Genomic DNA, 21,456 nt, shown 5'->3' with positions numbered 1-21,456 from the left:
CAAAGAGAAATGTTGGATGTGTAAATTTTTCAGCATAGATATAGCTATGAAAAAGAAAAGCTTGCAAGAATAGAGTGATGCAGATGTGGAGGATTTGCATGGTGGTTTTCTTGTCCTCGTTGAGGTGGAAATCTTCGGTGAAGATGAAGATGGTTGTAGATATTTCTTTTTGGCATCAAAGTGTGGGACACACTTTTCTATCTACAAGGGGAGTCTGATGCAGAACCATCTTGCATGGGAAAAATTATTTTTATTTTTATTTTTTTAAATCTGGAGGAGAGAGAAAGTGACGAAAATTAGAGGAAATAAATAAATAAATAAAAAGGGAAAAAGGAGAAAAGAAAAAAATGGGGGGGGTGGGGGATTTCTATTTTCGAGGTGCATAAGTGGCATAATAGAAAAATAAAATAAAATAAAAATAGTTGTCATTCCATTGATCGAGGTGTGTAGGTGGCAACTTAGAAGTTTGTGGAAAGTTCCTTAAATCATGCATTTAATATTTGTTGTAATCCATAAAAGAAATGTAATTTTTAAAGCTTCAAAGTGGAAAGTTGGAAGGTGGAAAGCTTTGGAAGGAAAGCTCCAAGATGTGAAAGCTGGAAGGTGCGAAGACTTCAAGGTGTGAAAGTTCTAAAGGTGTAGCTCTTCAAGTAGAAGTCTTGGTGAAGCTCTTGGTGTGAAGACTCTTATTTGGGATTTCTCTTATGTTGAAGAATTTGTAAACTTCTTTTTGAAGAAGTCATATCTATGATATCATCTTGTGGGTGTTGTAAGGATTTTCAAGTATAATAAAATTTCTTGGGAAGCATTTTATCTCTCTTGCCTCCATATTGTTGCATTCTTGGTTATGAGTTGGTAAGGGTGGTGCGGCCCTTCATCATATAACTAAAAACTTGATCTTAAGAGCTTTAGAGTTTCGAACCCTAGAAATATAGCTTGACAACCATTTAAATCATCATCTTAATTCACAATTTTAAAATTATGGAAAACTTAAAATCATTATTGAGTGCATGTAAACGTATATTACCTAGTAAACTTGTGTCCCATGTTGCCAAGCTTTTGTTGTCCGCCAAAACCTATTGTTGTTGTCTCTACAAAACCCACCTGAACAAAGGGAGCTAGAAACAAAGTCGACAACACAACGCATATCATGCATGATGCAAAATAATTGATCTCATAACATCGATTTTTTCCTTATAATCTGCAACAAAATCACAGAAACTACACGTGATTTTAGCGTGTCCCACAGCTCGCCACATGTTTTCCCCCGACATCCCATCGAAAGTACAAAATTAAATGGCTTGCTAACATGTCGTGGTGTTTCATATATATATATATATATATATATATATATATATATATATATATATATATATATATATATATATATATATATATATATATATATATATATCAACAATTTTTAAAATTTCTTGTCAGTGCATTTCCCATCCGTCGAAATCCTCTTAACTGCGCAATCTACAATCCAATCTATGTCATCTCATGCAGCCCCATAACGTGATGCAGAGGGATTTCAAAACCTTTAGAAAATCACCATGCAAAGACCACTCTCAAAACAACAGAGAGATCCGGCTGATAGGAAATGAAAAATAAGAAAATATTAAACTATTAAGATCTGATTTTCAGATTTCTTCCAAGATGTTGATCTAAATACAAATAGAAAAATGTATGTAGAATACTACACAATCACATCTGTACAACACTAGAAACTTAAGAAAATTACAGGAAAACTCAAGAACTTCATTCTATTCTCTTTCTCCCAAAAAAAAAATCTCTCTAAAAAATCTCTCTTCAAAAATCGCTCTTACAATATGCACTCTTTCTCTTTTTCAAAAACCTTCTAATGTAACTCCCAAAAATCCATCATAGCTTTCTTGTGGCGGTTACATTTTGAATGCCTACACATGGTGCTTTAGGAATATTCACCTTCTAATGTAACTCCCAAAAATCCATCATAGCTTTCTTGTAGCAGTTACATTTTGAATGCCTACACATGGTGCTTTAGGAATATTCATCATTTTCTTCCTTTTGATTTTTCCCATAAACATTTTCAAAAATTAGAAACTTTTAACACACCCAAAATAATCTAAAACAAACTCATACTAAGTCCTAAGTAGATAATGTTGGGTAGGCTTATAAGAATGCCACCTAAACATTTCCACCACAAAAAAAAAGGACATTTATTTTAAAACATAAAACTCTAAACTCACACAAACATTTCAAATTGTAGATTTCAAACTCAAAACTTTTTGATATTTGCTTTGTGCTCTGCATTTTAGTCATATTGCAGGTTGTCTTCCTATTGCCACCAAACTTTCTGTCACAATATAATTATGCATAAATAATGTTGCATGTTATCTTCTTGTCGCAGACGTGCTCCTGCACCATAACGTCTACTGTTAAGCTTCCCAATTACCTCTGTTTGTCATCCCATCATGTTACAGGACCTCGTCTTATCACACCATGTCATACACGTATGCTATATATCATTCTACCTATGCCCCATATTGTTTTTTTATGTTTGAATAGCTAGTGCTCCGTGAAAGAGGCTACTTATACAGTAAATTGTATTACTAATAAGTGGTGGGGTTCCACCTAAATGATTTTATTACTAATAAGTAGTGGGGTTCCACCTAGATGAACAACATTAGAATTGAAGTATTCCAATGCAAAGGTCACAAAGGAATTCAGATTTTACAAAGAGAAAACGAGCTAGAAACGTGAACTTAATCACATAAATTCCTATTAGGTTACACATCTACTTGGGGTAAGAGATTGAAATCCTCATGATAGCTTGGTAGCCTGATCTAGGGGTTGTGATAGCTATGCTCTATATGAAGGATCAAAGGAAGGCAAAAATCCTAATCGCTCAATTTAGATCTAGTTCCCACTGTTTGAGATGTGAAACTGGTAGATGGAAGGTCCCTAAGGAAGAGTGGGAGGACAGAATTTGTAGATTTTGCAACGAAGGTGTGGTGGAAACAAAGTGGCACTTTATATGAAAGATTGTACGGCATACAAAAACATTCGCAGCCAACACAAAGAAACATTAAAAGTGAACAACATAAAAGACCTTTTTGAAGGACCAAGACTCCTCAAAGGGGTCATTTTACTTATGCAGATTCACAACAAAAGAGACAGGTTGGAGAAATCACATCAGACTGACTAGGAGTTTTAGGTGGGTCCCTTAAGCTTATGGCCTCGTGGACGTCATTAAAAATCTTTCATTCATTCATTCGAACAGCAAAGTTATATACACAATTGCAACAAAAAGAGAACAAAGGAAATTGTTGCTATTATACATGTATGCTCATTTGTATTATGTTTGTACTCCTATACAAAAATAGCTTCTCAGTCACGTGTATCATTTAAGAATAAGCACTAGCGGACTCGATTGTGTTTACTATTCAAGAAAATGTGTAATGCTTTTATGACCATTTTCCGCTGGACTGTGCTTCCATTCATTTATATAAGCACCCACCAATTAGTGTTTTTTCCTTGAAGATTGTTGCCCGGATGCACGAGACGGCTTCCCCAATTTTCCATCCTTCCATGCAACCATTTTGATCATGTTATCTAGTAGTATTCGGATGCTTCTCTTTAGATACATCACTTATTTCCTGCTATTTGTGGGAGAAAAGAATTTCAAGCCAAACACAACCCAGATAGAACTTTGACCATTTATTCCTTCAGAAGCATCTGTAGTTCCAAAACTAGTATTTTTACAGAGCATCGTAAGAATCGATTTTCACATAAGACTTACAATTTTCTCTTTGCTTATCTTGGTGAAAATTTATTATGTGACACAAACATTTATATAAAAGATATGGCCACTTATGCAAACCATTTAACAATGGCATGTGAAAAAGAAAAGATATAACACAAGCATGGTGACGCGTAAATTTGAAATGCTAAGGCAAGGAACCAATAAAAATACATCAAGCTTTACTACCACAACAAGTGTATCTATTTTTGACAGACACTTCAAATAATATCTGTTTGACATGATACGTCCAAATCATTAATATGAATCCCAAATTGCAAGTTAATGCAGAATATTTCTTCTCTGTTTAGAAACAGGATCTATGGATTTCAAATAATCAAATTGAGATTGTGAACATATCTACATTATCCAATCTTTTACTATTAATTTTTTTTTTTAACTCAAGCATTCTAATGCTTATTTTGGGATCTAAAATGTACCCTTGGTCTATCATCTCTCCATCCTATCGTTTACTGTGAAGCTTGGAGAGCATATGTTCATCCAGACTTCAACAAGCTCAGCCAATCACTGGACTTCATTTCCCAAAGTAAAACCTCCAGCTGTTTCCTAACGACAAAATTAATCCTTTTCAAAAATAAGTCGTCCGATATTATTAGATTTTCAACAATAAAAATTTTAATCAGAAATTGGTGTAACAATAAGTTCCAACACAGAGCAAAGCTATCCGGGCACCTTCAGTGTCTTTGTGGAAGTTTATTTACGGCTGCATTCGTCTTTTCATCTGGGGTGATACGACAGTTGTCATAGTAGTCCACTATCTCCATCGATATGTTTTTGATCTGCACATTTCAATTGACTCGTGGATAAAGAAAAAATATCTTATAAACTGTCTAGAATGATGGTGCTCATTCAAGAACACAATTATAATGAAGAGTGCTGTGAGTTACAAGGAACCTCACCACATTCATATCAACACGAAGTTCCTCAAACCATGCATGTGCGTCCTTCTCTTTTAAAACACATGCAACATAGATGCATGCCAACGCTATCATATAAGGAGGATGAATCAATATCAAATCGGTTTTATACGAATCATTTACCAGTGACCTACACAGAAAGGTATCTGATTACAAAGAGAACCAAATTATACGTGCTTTGCATCACCTCTCAAGACAAACAAGTACTGGTAATAAAACCCAATCTAAAAAACTAAGCATTATTTCCTTTTAATATACTGGATAAGGCTTCCTATGTCCTTTCAATAACTTAATCAGCTATAAATTAAAATTATCAGACTAATATGTTATAAATTGGACCTAAAGCTTATGTAGATTCTGAGAGTATCAAGAGAATAGATCTCTATGTGTTCTTCTCCAAGTACAAGGTTTAGTTTCTGCCTAAAAGATCTTTCTTTTGGATGAATCCAGAATGGTCATTACAGTTACAAGATTATAATCTCCTTTCAATAACTTAATCGACTATAAATTAAAATAACTAGATAAAAATATTATAAATTAGACCCTAAAGCTTACGTAGATTCTGAGAGTATCAAGAGAATAAGTCTCGTGTGTTCTTCTCCTCAAGTACAAGGTTTATTTTCTGCCGAAAAGATCTTTCTGTTTGGATGAATACAGAATGGTTATTACAGTTACAAAATTATAATCTCTATAAATTATTACACAGAATAAGAAGTTATTATAGTAATGTTTTTCCTTAAGATTGTTTGTGAATTTTTTATCATTAACATTTTGAATCATTCTCAAGAATCCATCGTCAGAATAAAATCGTCAGAATAAAAGAGTTAGAATGCCAAATGATATTAGAAAACAGAGAATCAAAGAAAGAAAGAAGGGGGGGGAGGGGAGGCGAGGCAGAGAGAGGAGACATATACACCAAGAGAAATAAATAAATAAAGAAAACAAGAAATAAAATAAAGAACTAAAATGAAAAGAGGACATAAAACTAAAACAAGAACACAAAGATACTAATTAAAACTAAATAGAAGGAATAAATATATATGTATACACAGAAAATTTATAATTATAAGATTCAGATGTATATATGTATATAAATCTGTATCTTATTATTATTATATATTTCTCTTTTTATGTATTTATGTTTGTGTACAAACACACATTCACACAATTTTCTTCTTTGCATCTATTTAGTTTTATTTGGTATCTTTGTGTTCTTGTTTTAGTTTTATGTCTCTTATTTCATTTCTTTATTTGTGTATCTTTTAGTTCTTTATGGTATTTTCTTCTTCTGTTCTTTATTTTATTTCTTGTTTTTTTTTCCTTTCTATATTTGTTTATTTCTCTCTCTCTCTCCTCTCTCTACCCTCCCTCCATTTTTTATTGAATCTTGGTCTGCTTCGTAATATCTTTCCCTCCATTTTTTATTGAATCTTGGTCTGCTTCATAATATCTTTTGGCATTCTTAAACATCATTATATTCCGAAATGTTTATGATAAAGAACTCACACACATCTTATCCAAAACAATAACTATAAGATCATGGATTGTAGAAATCTATTATCGTTAGAATATGAAGTTAACCAAATGCATTATCTTTCTCTAACCGTTGTCTCAACTAGACTAAAGCCAAATTTAACATCATCCTTAGTTAGAGAGTCTAAGGCTTGAGAAAAACTGTGCCCCATATATTTGCACATGTTCTTTTTGTGCACGGCTCGGTGAAATAATCTGTAAGTTGTGTGCACATGAAATGGATGTTAACCTTGGTCCTTTATAATTGGACTATGTTACACGAAACCTGGCCACTCTCCACAGTTTTTGTTGCCATTATATATCTTGTTCCGTTTCTTGTTTTGGACTAAACATTGGACCATCTTTTAGAAGTTAACAAAATGAATTCTGTTGCTCTAACTGCTGTCTCAACTAGACTAGGCCAATTTAACATCATCCTTAGTTCGAGAGTCAAAGGCTTGAGGAACAATTGTGCCCAATAGCTTTGCATGTGTTCTTTTGTGCACGGCTAGGTGACATGATTTGTAAGTTGTGTGCACATGAAATGGATGTTAACCTCGGACCTTTAGAATTGGACTATGTTTCATGAAACCTGACCACTCTCCACAGTTTGTAGTTGCCATTATATATCTTGTTCTGTTTCTTATTTTGGACTAAGTATTAGACCATCTTTTAGACTTTGACAAGCACTCCCATGCCTCCGTCATTTGTTATTTCACATACTCTCTTTCTGGTAACACAAGAGTCTGGAACACTATTGGTGGAAATCGGTAATGCTTTTGGGCATGCACTGTAGTTAAACAAATGGTAAGAATGGTGTATTTGGCTATCCTTCGTTTTTGTGTTGGCTACTTGGTTGCAAATGTTTTTCATTGTTTCTGGGATATGATAGCTTGGCTTCTGTGTAGTAGTCACCTGTCTCTTTCTTCTGCTTTTGTGCTGTTTTCGGGCTTGGTGCTGGACATCTTATGTTGTAAAGGACCCCTTAAAACCTGTTTCATCCATATAATCAAAAACAAATGGTAAGAGTTGTTCTTTCTTTAAATATTTTTTTTTAATTTCCCTATTAATAAAAAGGGGGGCTTATAGGTCCATTGCAATTACCCATTGTTAGAATAAAATTTTTAATTGACTATATAAATTGACTCCACACTGAACTAAATATAAACCAGATTAAAAATAATTTTTAAACCACATAAAAAATAGTTGTCCAACACTGATCTTTGAAGCTAAATGCTCATTGCCCACTAGCCTTAATTTTCTATCAGACTCTCTCCCATATGTCTATGTGATTTGTTCAGAATGACTCCAACGCATGTGGTTCAAATTGTTTGCACACTACAAACAAATTTCCAAGAACTAGGGATTGAAAAGGAGGACAAGGGCATTTATACATTTTGAGTTGGCTTAAAAACTTTCTTGAATATATGAGTTTTATCAAATTTATATTTTCTTTGGATTAATCCTTTTGCTCTACCATTTACACTCTATTTACTATTAAACTAATTAACAAGCTTTTAAATATCTGAACTGATGCTGCTTTCATTTGATTTCAAAGACTGCAAAATCTATGTTATCAATCGGCTAGAAAATACAGCATTTCCAAGTACATGTCATAGGGGAGGGGCCAATAGTTGGATCAGGTCCAATTATAGGTATAGTACTCGTAGTTGTGATATTTGTTCTTACAGCATATTTATACTATATATTCATATTGTCATTAATTAGTCCACATATAACCAAATGTAGATCAAGATGTGATAATGTTGTAGCTTCAGTCAGATTGAATTGATCCAGAGTTAATCTCCTATGGTTATTGGTTAAACATTATTGCAGTTGATTAATCATCAATATATATATATATATATATATATATATATATATATATATATATATATATATATATATATCGTTGTTAATAATGTCTAATGGAAATTAACTTACAATAACCAATATTGATTAACACAGAGACATGTCTCTTCTACTCCTATATATATGCATTCGGAGCTGCACTTGGAAAACACATAAAAACATATACAGTGCCATTACATTTGCTGTGATCCTGAAAACATGGTATTAGAGCAGGCGACTCCCAGGCCTGTTAGTAATAAGGACAATAAAATGATATGAAAAATCGGCTATCCAGCAGATAAATTGTATTTGAACTCTAAGAAGTTCACTGTTAAAAATGTGATATTGGGTACAGGTTACATTGAATGGCATTGTCGTTGCAGAGAGAGACCTTGAGTCTAAGATCTGCCATGTGAAGTGCGCATTGATTACAGTGAGGACAGTGCAGTCAACGACTAATGAAAAGACCGTACAAGGGTGTGGTGCTGCAGTGAACAACACAAAGAAATATTGTGCCAAATTCATTGTGAACTACATTGAGGAATATATGGATAGAAGGTGAGTTGATCATGGCAGCAGCAAGTATTATCAAGACCATTATTGTTCATTAGAATTACTTGGAAATTTTAATGTTCTGACTGTGCGTATTTGGTATTATATTGGGCTGCTTAAGATGAATTAAAGATCCTACGATGAACTTCATCCAAATTGACAGAACATAACCCACTATCAAATTGCTCCTGAAGATCAAAATTTAACTTGGCGAGGAAAAATTTTGGGAAGTGTTGCCAAAAGCCTTGGTGATGGTTCTTGGCCTCCTTACAGTTACCATAATTGTTTGCCATCTCAATGTTTGACTTGATCAATATATATATCCCCTCAATCACAAATGTGGCTCTGATGAAATGCTCTATCTTGTCACAGAGCAAGAAAGGGCAGAGCACGGCTGGCGGAATTACCTCGACACGAAATTTCTTGTTAAGGGAAAACCGGATTTATTGTGTGGGTAAGCAAATACTCTGCCTCACACCACTTAACCTTTACAATGAAAATGGGCACCACAATGCCTTGTTCGAATGAATGGATGTGTGAGTGAGCACATTTGAATTATCCAGAAGTGAACATAATCGATATTGAAAATGATTCTGAGGAAATTGTTTGTAGAATGAAGAATTCATTTCTGAGACTCTCAGAATCTCTAATTCAGCAAGTAATATAAGAAAGAGAAATTAATTTGAAAAGGTGAAGTGGTACAGGTTCATTAGCATCATTAGGTTGAAGCTTGGAACAAATAGAGCATATTGTAATTCCTGACATTATTGCAAGTTTCAGACTGTAATAATCTTACAGGGTTTAGAGAAGTAAATCACAACAGAGATAAGTCAAACCAAGTAATGTTTGTTGCAAATCAGAAGTTATCAAAACGTATAGTTAATCTGAAGTCAGCAATCCACAACCACACAAACATAAGGGGGCATCTGCTGGAAGGAAGGAAGAAAAAAAAATCTGATAATATTTATGTGTGATAAAAGGGGCCTGCAGACTCAATCAGATGGCTGAATTATATCTGAATATTAACTGAAAAGCATGTTCTTTCTTATTTCTCATTTGATTGCTGCCACTTGCCCTATGGGTTGGTTGGTTGAGCAGTTGGAAGAAGTTGCAACTAAACCTGAATGTACCAAACTTGAGCACCATGTAGTCCAATCTAATCTGGGTCGAATTAACCACAAAGCATACATTACAGTCTTAACGTGTTCTCACCATCCACAGCAGTATCATTAACAGTGAAGCCAAAGTTTTGAATTACTTAGTACAGTCAGTACTTACGTAGATTAGCAGAGAGATAATTAAATTAATCTTAATCAGAGATGTATTACGAGAAATTTATCAGTTATCAATTAAAATCTAAACACAATAAATCTGATACAAATTAATGAGGGCAAATTATGGATATTAAAATGAGGGTATGCATCTCACAGGCATCATCTTATTTTTTTTGTCACATGACAGAGATTACATTTAATATGAAGATGGAATCTCTTAACCACAGCCAACTATGGTAAATTATAAATATTCAACACCACTTTCATTATATCCTCCTGGTGCAAATGGTTCAGTAAATGTGGGACATAGTTCACAAATATGAGAACAAGTCAAGAGATTTTGATAGGAATTTTGTCAGTCTGTTCCACTTCAAATCATCAAACATCTAGCATTATCTCCGAGTGTGAGTGCAAAAGGATATCATGAGCCATTTATGATTTTACCACTAATGATGGAATATAACAAGCTCCTTTGCACATCATCCAAGTCGATGTTACTCTACCCTTAATGGTGAGCGTCAGAATGACACACCAGAGAGCAGAGATAGTGTGAATCCCTACAATGAAACTGTGAGGTATTTAACTCAAGTAATCATAGTGAATTTGTGATGCTTAGTTCAAGGTCTCAGAACATTATTGCAATGCACTGAATACAGAGAAAATCTACGGTTAAGAAGTTGAGTCGTCAGAGATTATTTAAAAGCAAAACTTCTCAACCATATATATTTGTTTAATCTACAAAAAGGCTCGTATGTCTGAGATTCAAAAGATGTGAGAGTAAGAGTGGTGAATATTTATAGAAGCAACTTGATAATCGTAAGCATGCAAGGCTGTTGAGATGCTTGGAATATACTAAAGAAGGATGCTAATGTGGGAGGAAAAGTGAGAACAACTGAGAGACTAACCACATACTTAAGCAACACGGCAACTTGAAGACAAGAACATCAGTCTAAGATCTCGTAAAACAGTGATTTATTATATTCATTACCTCACTATTAGGTAAGACCTCTAAGTGTTTGAAGAAAAACATCGACGACATTTGTCTGTCGACGAGAGTTACACAGCACACAATGTTGGTTAAATAATCAGTCAAAGAAAGGCCAATACCTGCCAAAGAGCCTATACTTGTTGTGAGAAGCATCTGGTAGTGAGCACAAGTTCAACTTTCATTGTTACAAGCACAGAAGCCAACACAAACCATTACAGTAGAATAAGTGAGAATTTTACATTGTGGGGGGTAAATAATAATCAATGTTGCATTCTCATTGTTTTACAAATGCTTATATGGAGGCATTTTCTGAATTGATGCATATGGACCTTCATTTGAGTAACTTGTGTAGATAAGTATTCTTATCCTTGAGTATTACATTTGTCTACTTAATGTACTCTCTCTTATTTGAAATTCTACACATACTATAAAGCGCTATTTGCCTTGATCTTTTCCTTTGTGTCTAGAGATGTTTTTGCAGGAAAAGAAGGTTAGCAATTTATACATGCTACCAAATATTGTGCAGAACTCAATCTAATGATAAAGAAGTTTTGATCTAGAATTCATTAGTCATCTGATGATCATGTTGGATAAAGTGAGGCTCTTGAAGTGAATATCCTTGATGATTGAGATTATGAAGTCTCCTCATATATCAAGAGGAAGTCTAACAGTTCATTAGAGGCAACCTTTGACAAAGAGATCAAATATATGCTTCAGTCAAACTTTTGATGATCTTGATCATATTTATTCAGAGGAAGTCTGACACTTCATCAGAGACAACCTTGTATGAGAAGGTCAAAAGGTTGATATCAGTTTTGGACGGAGTTTGACATTCCATCAAAAGCAAACTTTGATGAAGAGAGATTCTAAGGGAATAGCTAGAGGATCAGACTTCCTAGAATCTTTGTTTAGAGGGAGAATTCAAGGTGCAATTCCTTGTTGATGAGTTATTATTTATGAAAGAAAAGTTCGATGAGAAATTCTCTATAATGCATTCTTCTCTGTAAGAGAGAAGTTCGAGGTGAAAACCCTTGTTCCACCCTCTAGAAGCAGCTATGGTTTATCCACCCTCTAACATGGTTCATGGTGGATATCATGTGAATTACTACATGATTTTGTTGGAAAACATCATGAAAGGTGACGATCTTTCATTGATGTATTTGTGAGGTTGCTAATGTAAGGATACGATCTTAACAATGGCTTGACCTGTTATCATGATGGACTACATTAAGTTGATGTCCCGGAATGTGCCGGAGATCATGATAATGAACATATTATGATAGACTACATTAAGTTGTCCCGGAATGTGCCGGAGATCATGATACTTGTCATGATAAAGATCATGACATCCTAATGCTGTCCCGAAGTGTGCTAGAGATAAGATAACACATTCTTTTGGTAGGCATCATGAACCTGATGTTAGTATGTCCCCATTTGTTGCCAGCATCAAAATTTCAAGGATTAGCCTAATATTGGATCCTTGTAGGCTAATGAGGATGGTTAGAGGGTCTTCTGAGGATTGATTCATCTCCAACATTCATCGATTTATGGCTTTGGCCTTCGTTCCATATCATTTGGACTCCATTTGCCATACTTACTATGTATAGTAAGTCAGGAGTAATAGAGATGGACCCTTTCTATTTTTGGAAAGTGTATTTGGTCACATGGGGAATTATGAGGAGAGATTCCTATTTCAAACGGCATGGAAATCAGACAAGTATTTCAAGAGATATTAAAATTCAAGTGAATTAGTGATTTATTTAAATATTTTAATGTTATTATAAAGTTATAAAGTAACTTAAGTGACTAAAAGATGAAATTGGCTTTTAATCTCACATTGCCTAGTTGTTTGTGTCTTCCCTCATATCGAGGTTATAAAAGCATGGAGCTACATTGGGATTGACACCATGAATATATGTTATTTTCTCAAATCCTAAGAGTTGCTTGAATGTGACTGCATATTTCCTAAGGACGAAACCACTTAAGGAAGAACAATGAGACTAGACACAAACCTAGTATCTCACATTTGCGTTTCAGAATGTGATTCCAAATCGATGCATTGAAGACTTATAAGTGGAAGTTCAGCAGCAGAAAGAGTACAGGTGTTTGAAGTCATTTCAGGGTAACTAGCACATACAGGTCAATACTAGTATTCTTGTGTTTGGATGCCAAGGATGGATTACAGTTAATCCATTGTAATGTCCCCCCTTTAGCAGTTGTCCGATTGTGTGACCGTTAGCCTTTTATTTTATTTATTTTATTTTATTTATCCCACATTGCTTATGAAAAGTGGTTGACCCTATGAAGCAGGAAAAAAAGGAGAGCTTGTGGCTATTGTTAGGCAGGTTGAATATGAGAAGAAATTGGATGCGTGAGTTACAAATCTCTTCTTGGAAAAGACATCTATCCTCCCTTGTGACATTCTAGACGTCATTCTCTTGAGGTTTGGCCTTTGGAATTCATTGTTATTAGCTTCATTAACAGACACCTTGGGCGCATTTCCAGCTACAGGCGGATTGGGTGTTTGCTCATACCATTCTCATTCCTTGTCTGATACTTATGCCATTGTGGAGGAATGTTTTTATGAGGGTCTTGGACTGATTGAAGGCAATTTTTACTGTACCAACACTGTAGCGCGGCACTATTCATATTACTATAGCAGCAAGTTGGGAAATCATGACTGGAATAACATGTTATAATGCTGGAGTAATTAGTGAGTTGGAAAGTCTGCTATGCTGGAGTAATTAGTGAGCTTGAAAACTAATATTATTTCAATAGTAATTCAATCTTCAGTTTTGCATAAATTCCTTCTTGTTCATGTTATGTGGTTTCATAACTATGCAAAGACATTAAAATCACTATCAGCAGTTGGCTCGGTTTTTTGGGCATTTCTAGGGTGCCCATTATAGTGCTATCAGAGATATAAGTCCTGCCATCCTGTGGAGGTTTTATAGGGAATTTGGGACAGCAGGATAGAGGGAATAGTGTTTGACAAAATGTCAAAAAGCTAAGCATTTATGTTTGAGCATACGACAGGGACTTTATAATTTCCGCAATACCAGAGCAAGACAAAGTAGGAGTTCAGACTTGCAGAGCGAACAGTCTAGTTCATCCGTGCAGAGGGGCATACAATCCATGTTGAGATATTGTCATTGATGTCATTAAGATTGTTCAAATAAGAAGAAGATTAATATCAGGAACAAGCCATAGTGTGAATATACTTGAAATGATAAGAAGCGGTGATGAGAATATAATGGACAGTGAATACCCTATTCGATTTCAATACAAAGTATGTGCAATAACGTAACTACAGATGGACATTTTACAGGTCTGAATTATGGTTTGTGTTCTCAAAGGACTTGATAAAAATATATGCAGCAATGATATTATGAAGACCATATAAAATACAAAATATCAGTGATATTATAAGTGAATATATACAGTGATATGAAAGAATTATTAAGGAGCAAACAAAAGTCATGAATATTTACAAGAGTCTTATATGAAAACTATTTATAGTAGATCCTTTCCTGTGTAAGAAGTTAAGAACCATGTCAGTATATATTGGCAGCTATATCCACGTTTGAAAGAAACAGTGGTTAGCGTGAAAACATCTGAATGGAAATGATGACGCCTACAGTCTTCAAAAGCATATGTATCACAGAAGTATCAGAAGATGGTGCCGTAAAGAAAAGAAATTAAAAACAACAGTTTCCAGCCATTTCTTATTTACGAGTGACTGCATACCTGATAAAAGTATTGTATAGTAATTTCGAACAAAGTTTTGATGGACGGCAGCAGATTAAACAAGCTATTTAAGTATTGATAGTCATTTAGTATTCAATCTACAGTCCTTATCATGTCTCGAGGTTGAATAATTTGGACTCGCGCTAAAGCCAATAATGATGAGTTTGTGGAGTAAACATATGCCAAACGTCTACAGTATGAAGCATAATGTTTATCACAGACCATCTAACCTAGAAGCTATTCACACGAAAAATCAGAAGTACCGATATGTTATTACAGTGGCTGTGTGTGTCAGTCAATAAAATCAAGTCATCAAACATAAAATTCATGACAAAGAATACACGTACAGCAATGAAATATGGACATATCACTGAAGTTTGGTAGCAATAGTTTGTGGATATAAAAATTATATACAAAATTTATCATACGGGTGAGACAATATAATAACCCGATAATCTTATTAAAAGCTAAAATGATTAAATTATTTAAGGACTGTGATTATATTAAAAGAAATTATTTAATTAAGGAAGAGTTGTTATTCTTATGACTATTCAAAATGAAAAGTCACATCTTCCATTGAATGAAATATAAATATAGAGTTATTTCATTTCAAAAAAACAAGTCCACAGCTTGAGAAGCTTGGCCGAGAGGAGCAGAAATAAATATATTCAGATATTCCTAATCTGATATATATTAATCAGAGTTAGTAAAGAAGAGTGGAGAGTCCAAAATTATATATCAATTGAAGAGGGATTGGCTGACTTCAAAGACAAAAGAAATTACATAGTTCCATCATTGGTTGTAAAAGCAACAAAGAACAGAGGTGGAGTTTCAGATTTAATATCAGAAGTGGGAGTAGGTGCTTCCAGTGGGTTGAAGCCAACAAACTGTGGGAGTTGTAGCTTCAAGCAGGTTGGTGCTCATAAAATCAAGGTTGGAGCCTCTTGTAGGTTGGAGCCTACAAACATATTGTAAAAGAATTTGAAGCTATATAAAAGCAATTATTTGTCGTGGTTTTCTCCCGCATTGGGTTTCCACTTAAAATTGTGTTTTTGTGCTAAGTGCATAATTGTTGGTTTCTGTATCTAAAAATAATTATTTGGATAAAAGTTTAAAATTGGCAAAAATATTAATATATTGATTCACCCCCCCCCCCCCCTCAGCATATTCTGTGCTCTTCAATCCAATCATACAGACACAGAGGAGATATTCTTTGAACTAGACAACATTATGGGTGACCAAGATGACAGGGATACAGTACTAGGCGGAGGTAGGAATACCGGTCCAGATCAGGGGGAGGTAATGTTCAAACGGTTACTGGGTACATTAGAGGAGGGGCAGCGTATGCAACAGGAGCAAAATAAGTGAATGGATATGATGTTGCAGCTTATGGCTAGACAGATGGGCATCAATATTAATCCAAGTGATGCCAACAATGGAAACAATAACAATGGAGGAAACGATAACAATAGGGGCAATGATAATAATGGAGGCTGAGGCAACAACAACGATCCTGAGAATAACATTAATGGTAATAACGAACATCGCAACAATGGGAATGAGGTTGATAACTTTAGACATATTGCACGCCCAGCTCAAACAGCGAGCTCGAGACCTCTTCTACCCAACTTCCCACCCAAAGATCCAGTTCAACCAGTTAATGAACCGCAGATTACCGAGTTACAGAATCAGTTCAGGAGGGACTGGGAGGCTAGTGGACCGGAGTTTCAGGCGGATATTTCCCTCAGAGATTATATGGACTTGAGGATGAGACACATGCCCAGATCAGGAGGGAGAAATCAAAACTTTAAGCTGAGAAAGAAAGTTGGGAAACTTTCTTTACCTTATTATGATGCTTCAGGGAAGATGACTGCACGAGCTTGGGTGTAGAAGGTAGATACATACTTCCAACTGAATCCTATGCCTGAGGAGGAGGCTATCAAGTATGCGGCTATTCATTTGGATGGTCCAGCACATGAGTGGTGGCACCATGGCATGGTAACCCTGGGACATAATCAGATCACATCTTACGAGGAGTTCACTGAGAGACTCATAGAGAGATTTGATACCAAAGATCCCGAGTTACAATTTAAGGAGTTGGAACAACTCAAGCAATGGGAATCAATTAAGACATATATCAGTGAATTTCATAGGTTAGCTATGTTGGTCACAAATATTTCAGAGAGGAGGTTAGTAGTGTTGTTTATGGATGGACTCTCAGATCCCTTGAGGGGTTGGGTCAAGGGACATGACCCGGCTACATTACAGGAAGCTACTAAGAAGGCTCATGACTTAGCACCTTCTTTTAAGAGCAAATTTCAGCACAAGGATGCATATATGAAGAAGGGCAAGGAGAAGGACAAAAAATCTTTTCACAAGGATGCTCGGCTAAAAAGGGATAATAAGTTGGATAATGACACCCTAAATGAGTTGAGGAGGAAGAAGCTATGTTTTCAATGCAGAGAGCCTTGGGACTTATCTCATAAGTCTCCTCTCAAGGCTAAGGCAAATCAAATGGAGTATTTCTTAGCAGAGGAGTCAAAGTCAGAGAGGGAGGATCAGCACTCTGATTCAGACGAGGATAGCACTACAGAGGAGAGCAGCATTCCAGAAGATGAGAAGTCATTGGCACGATTAACGGGAGCTCAAAAGGCAATCACATTTAAGGTTAGGGGTACTATCCAAGGGCAGAAAGTGATCTCACTCATTGACATTGGGGCTACACATAATTTCATAGATGCACAATTGGTAGCCAAGAGAGGTTTACAGACCGAAGAGCACACCGAGTTCAGAGTCATGGTAGCTAATGGTGACAAATTATTATGCACTCGAAAGATATCTAATCTTCACATCAGGTTTGGAGATGGCTATGAGTTGGAGGATGAGTTCTATGTAGTAGACATGGGAGACTATGATGTCATCCTTGGCATGACATGGATGGCTTCGCTAGTCGAGTTCACACTCAACCTAGCAAAATTGGAGATGAGATTTTAACATGAGGGCAGAACTATTGTACTTAGAGGACTTTCAAATGGGAGTTGCAGAGTAATCTCCTTGAGGAGAATGCAGATACTATTTCGACATGATGTAAAGTGAGCAACGGAATGTTTTACTATGCCAGCCTCACAGGAACCATAGGTGAAGAGTCATCCACTAGATATTCAGGAGATACTTGATAGGCATGCTAAAGTTTTTGGCGAGATTCTGCATGGGGTTCCCCCTGACAGAGGAATGGAGCATGTTATTGAACTCGAGGAGGGAACCAAACTAGTTATGATTCCTCCCTATCGTCATCCTAAGAAACACAAGGATGAGATAGAAAAGGCGATTAAGGATTTGTTGGAGATGGGGCATATCAAGCCTAGTAACAGCCCCTTTGCTTCATCAGTAATATTGGTAAAGAAGGATGGGACGATGTGCATATGCATCGCTTACAGGGCATTAGATAAGACCATTAAGAACAGATATCCCATCCCACAGATAGACGAGCTGATTGATGAGCTACATGGTGCATGCTTTTTTACGAAGACTGATTTACGGTCAGTTTATCATCAAATCAAGATGAGGGTGGAGGACATTGAGAAGATAGCTTTTCAGTGTCACTATGGCCACTTCGAGTTTTTGGTTATGCCATTTGGGCTAACCAATGCCCCTACTACGTTCAGAGTTGCATGAATCAGGTATTTAGAGGGCAACTTAGGAGATTTGTCCTGATTTTCTCTGATGTCATTTTGGTCTTCAGTAAGACTCAGGAGGAGCATTTACAACATCTTGAGATGGTGTTGTCCATTTTGGAGAGAGAGTCACTATATGCCAAGGAATCTAAGTGCGAGTTTGGGTTGATTGAGTTACTATACCTTGGGCATATCATCAGCGCAAATGGAGTTCGGGTAGATCTCGAAAAGATTAGAGCTATTGTTGATTGGCCTGCTACAAACCTTACACAGCTTAAGGGGTTATTTGGTCTCTGAGGGTTTTATAGGAGATTTATTAAGGAATTTTCACAAACTACTACACCCTTGACAAACCTAACTAGGAAAGGGGCCTTCGCATGTACAGAGGCAGCTCAGAGATGCTTCGATCATTTCAAGAAGGTGATGTCATCATGTCCAGTATTAGCTCTACTGGACTTCACGAAGCCATTTGAGCTTCCTTATTGGGGCAGTCTTGATGCAGGAGAAGCATCCCATTACTTTTGAGAGTAGGAAGCTCCGTGAAGTGGAGAGGAGCTATTCCATCTATGATCGGGAGATGTTGGCTATTATGCATGCATGGCCAAGTTTCGGTCCTACCTAGTTGAGGGGAAGTTTGTTATCAAGACTGATCACAACAGCATCAAATACTTCATGAGTCAGCATGATTTGAATGATAGACAACAGAAGTGGATTACGAAGTTGCAGACTTATGACTTTGACATTGAGTTTGTCAAAGGTAAGAAAAATGTGGTGGTAGATGCTTTATCCAGGAGACCTCATATTTGTGCTCTAGCTGAGATTGTAGAAGATTGGAGAAATAAGATTATGGCAAAGTATGCGAGGGACACTTGGGCTTCTGGAGTGATTGCAGGCACCATACAGGATGATCGTTATGTGGTGATGGATGGATTGATCAAATTCCAGGGTAGGATGTATTTGATTCCTTCATCACAATTTAGGGAGGTAATACTGAAGGCATTTCATGATGCACCTACAACTCGACATCCAGGGGTCTTTAAGACCTACAGGCAGATCCGTGAGCGGTTCACATGGAAAGGGCTCAAGGATGATGTTCAAAAGCATGTCAGGGAGTGTACAGTTTGTCAACAAAATAAGGGAGAGCACACATATCCTGCAGGGTTGTTACAACCTTTGCCCATTCCGGATAGGAAATGGGAAAGTAATTCTATGGACTTCATCACCGGGTTACCACAAGTACAGGGGAGAGATTGCATCTATGTGGTAGTTGACTGGCTAACGGAGTTTGCTCACTTCTTTCTATTCCATCTACCTACATAGCAGCACAGGTGGCCGATCTTTTCTTCAGAGAGATATTCAGGTTACATGGGCTACCTAGTTTCATTGTCAGTGATCGGGACAGTAAATTTACGAGTGTTTTTTGGCAGGAATTGTTTGGATTGTGTGGCACAGATCTTACACCTAGCACTAGTTATCATTCGCAGACAGATGGGCAGACGGAGATTATGAATAAATGGGTGGAAGGATATCTGAGGAGCTATGTGACTGCACAACAAAGAGCTTGGTCAAATGGCTACATATGGGAGACTACTATTATAACACTACTTATCATATGTCCATCAAGATGACTCCATTCATAGCACTATATGGTTATGAAGCACCTAGCTTCATGGGTCTAGTTTTGGGGGATAGTAGAGTGCTCAAAGCCAAAGACTTCTTGCAGGATAGTCAAGATATTTTGAGGTTGCTCAAGGAGAATATACAGCAGGCCCAAAATCAGCAGAAATTGTATGCTGATCAGCACCGGATAGAGCGCAGCTTCGAGGTTGGGGATATGGTTTACTAGAGGCTACAACCATATAGACAGTCATCACTCAAGAAGAGAAGAGCAGAGAAGTTGAAGCCTACGTTTTATGGTCCCTACAGAGTAACTAGCAGGGTGGGCGAGGTTGCCTATGAGATTGAGCTTCCAGAAGGCAGTCGGGTGCATAATGTGTTTCATGTGTCGAGGCTCAAGAAAGCCATTGGTCAGAGAGTTGTGCCTTCTGCAAATAAGCCATCATTGGATGAGAAGGGAAAGCTCGTATTGTTTCCTGAGGCTATTCTGGATACCAAGGAAAGGACTCTGCAGAACAAGGTGATTAAAGAATATTTAGTCAAAGGGAGAGACCTGCCAAAGGAAGATGCTACTTGGGAAAGTGAGTAGGTGTTACAGCAAACAAGACAGAGATTGCTTGAGGACAAGCAATTTCAAGGGAGGCAGACTGTAATGTCCCCACTTTAGCAATTGTCCAGTTGTATGACCGTTAGCCTTTTATTTTATTTTATTTTATTTATCCCACATTGCTTGTGAAAAGTGGTCAACCCTATGAAGTAGGAATAAAAGCAGAGCTTGTGGCTAGTGTTAGGCAAGTTGAATATGAGAAGAAATTGGATGCGTGAGTTACGGATCTGTTCTTGGCATTAGAGGATGTCTATCCTCTCTTGTGACATTCTAGACATCATTCCCTTGGGGTTTGGCCTTTGGAATTCATTGCTATTAACTTCATTAACAGACAGCTTGGGCGCATTTCCAGCTACAGGCGGATTGGTTGTTTGCTCATACCATTCGCATTCCTTGTCCGATACTTATGCCATTGTGGAGGAATGTTTTTATGAGGGTCTTGGACTGATTGAAGGCAATTTTTACTGTACCAGCACTATAGGCGGCACTATTCATATTACTGTAGCAGCAAGTTGGGAAATCATGACCAGAATAACATGTTATAATGCCGGAGTAATTAGTGAGTTGGAAAGTCTGCTATGCATTTGATTTTATTAGCTTGAAAACTAATATTATTTCAATAGTAGTTCAATCTTCAATTTTGCATAAATTCCTTCTTGTTCATGTTATGTGGTTTCAAATCTATGCAAAGACATTAAAATCACTATCAGCAGTTGGCTCGGTTTTTTGGGCATTTCTAGGGTGCCCATTACATCCATAGCTAGGAGAGTGGTAAGAGTATCTTGCGGAAGCCTATCTTCAGGTGTTAGTGGCTCATATATTAGTCAGCACTTTGCCTAGTATCAAGCCTACAATAGCAGGAATTCACGTGAGAGTTGGTGGGGACTGGACGACACAGTGGACAGTCATCCA

At 36.6% G+C, this 21,456-nt stretch overlaps 1 protein-coding gene across 3 annotated transcripts in view; it reads right to left on the bottom strand.

Moving 5' to 3' along the window:
• Window positions 1-3,942: 3,942 nt before the first annotated feature.
• Window positions 3,943-21,456, bottom strand: part of LOC149534706 (cyclin-C1-1-like) — a 150,449-nt gene continuing 132,935 nt past the window's right edge. For 2 of the 3 annotated variants that reach the window (XM_089807530.1, XM_089807532.1), the window contains 3 exons: window positions 4,705-4,852; window positions 4,478-4,584; window positions 3,943-4,351 (listed from right to left, as the gene is read on the bottom strand). In XM_089807530.1, coding sequence (XP_089663656.1) covers window positions 4,480-4,584; window positions 4,705-4,852 — 253 coding nt within the window. In that variant the 3' untranslated portion in view covers window positions 3,943-4,351; window positions 4,478-4,479. The remainder of the gene's footprint in view (window positions 4,352-4,477; window positions 4,585-4,704; window positions 4,853-21,456) is intronic. The other variant, XM_089807531.1, reaches the window with a different exon arrangement.

Source organism: Cupressus sempervirens, chromosome 10 (assembly GCF_028749045.1).
Source record: "Cupressus sempervirens isolate cs-2001-9-10 chromosome 10, ASM2874904v1, whole genome shotgun sequence".
In the NCBI taxonomy this organism is placed as follows: Eukaryota; Viridiplantae; Streptophyta; class Pinopsida; order Cupressales; family Cupressaceae; genus Cupressus; species Cupressus sempervirens.
This window is presented reverse-complemented; position numbering and strand designations above follow the sequence as displayed.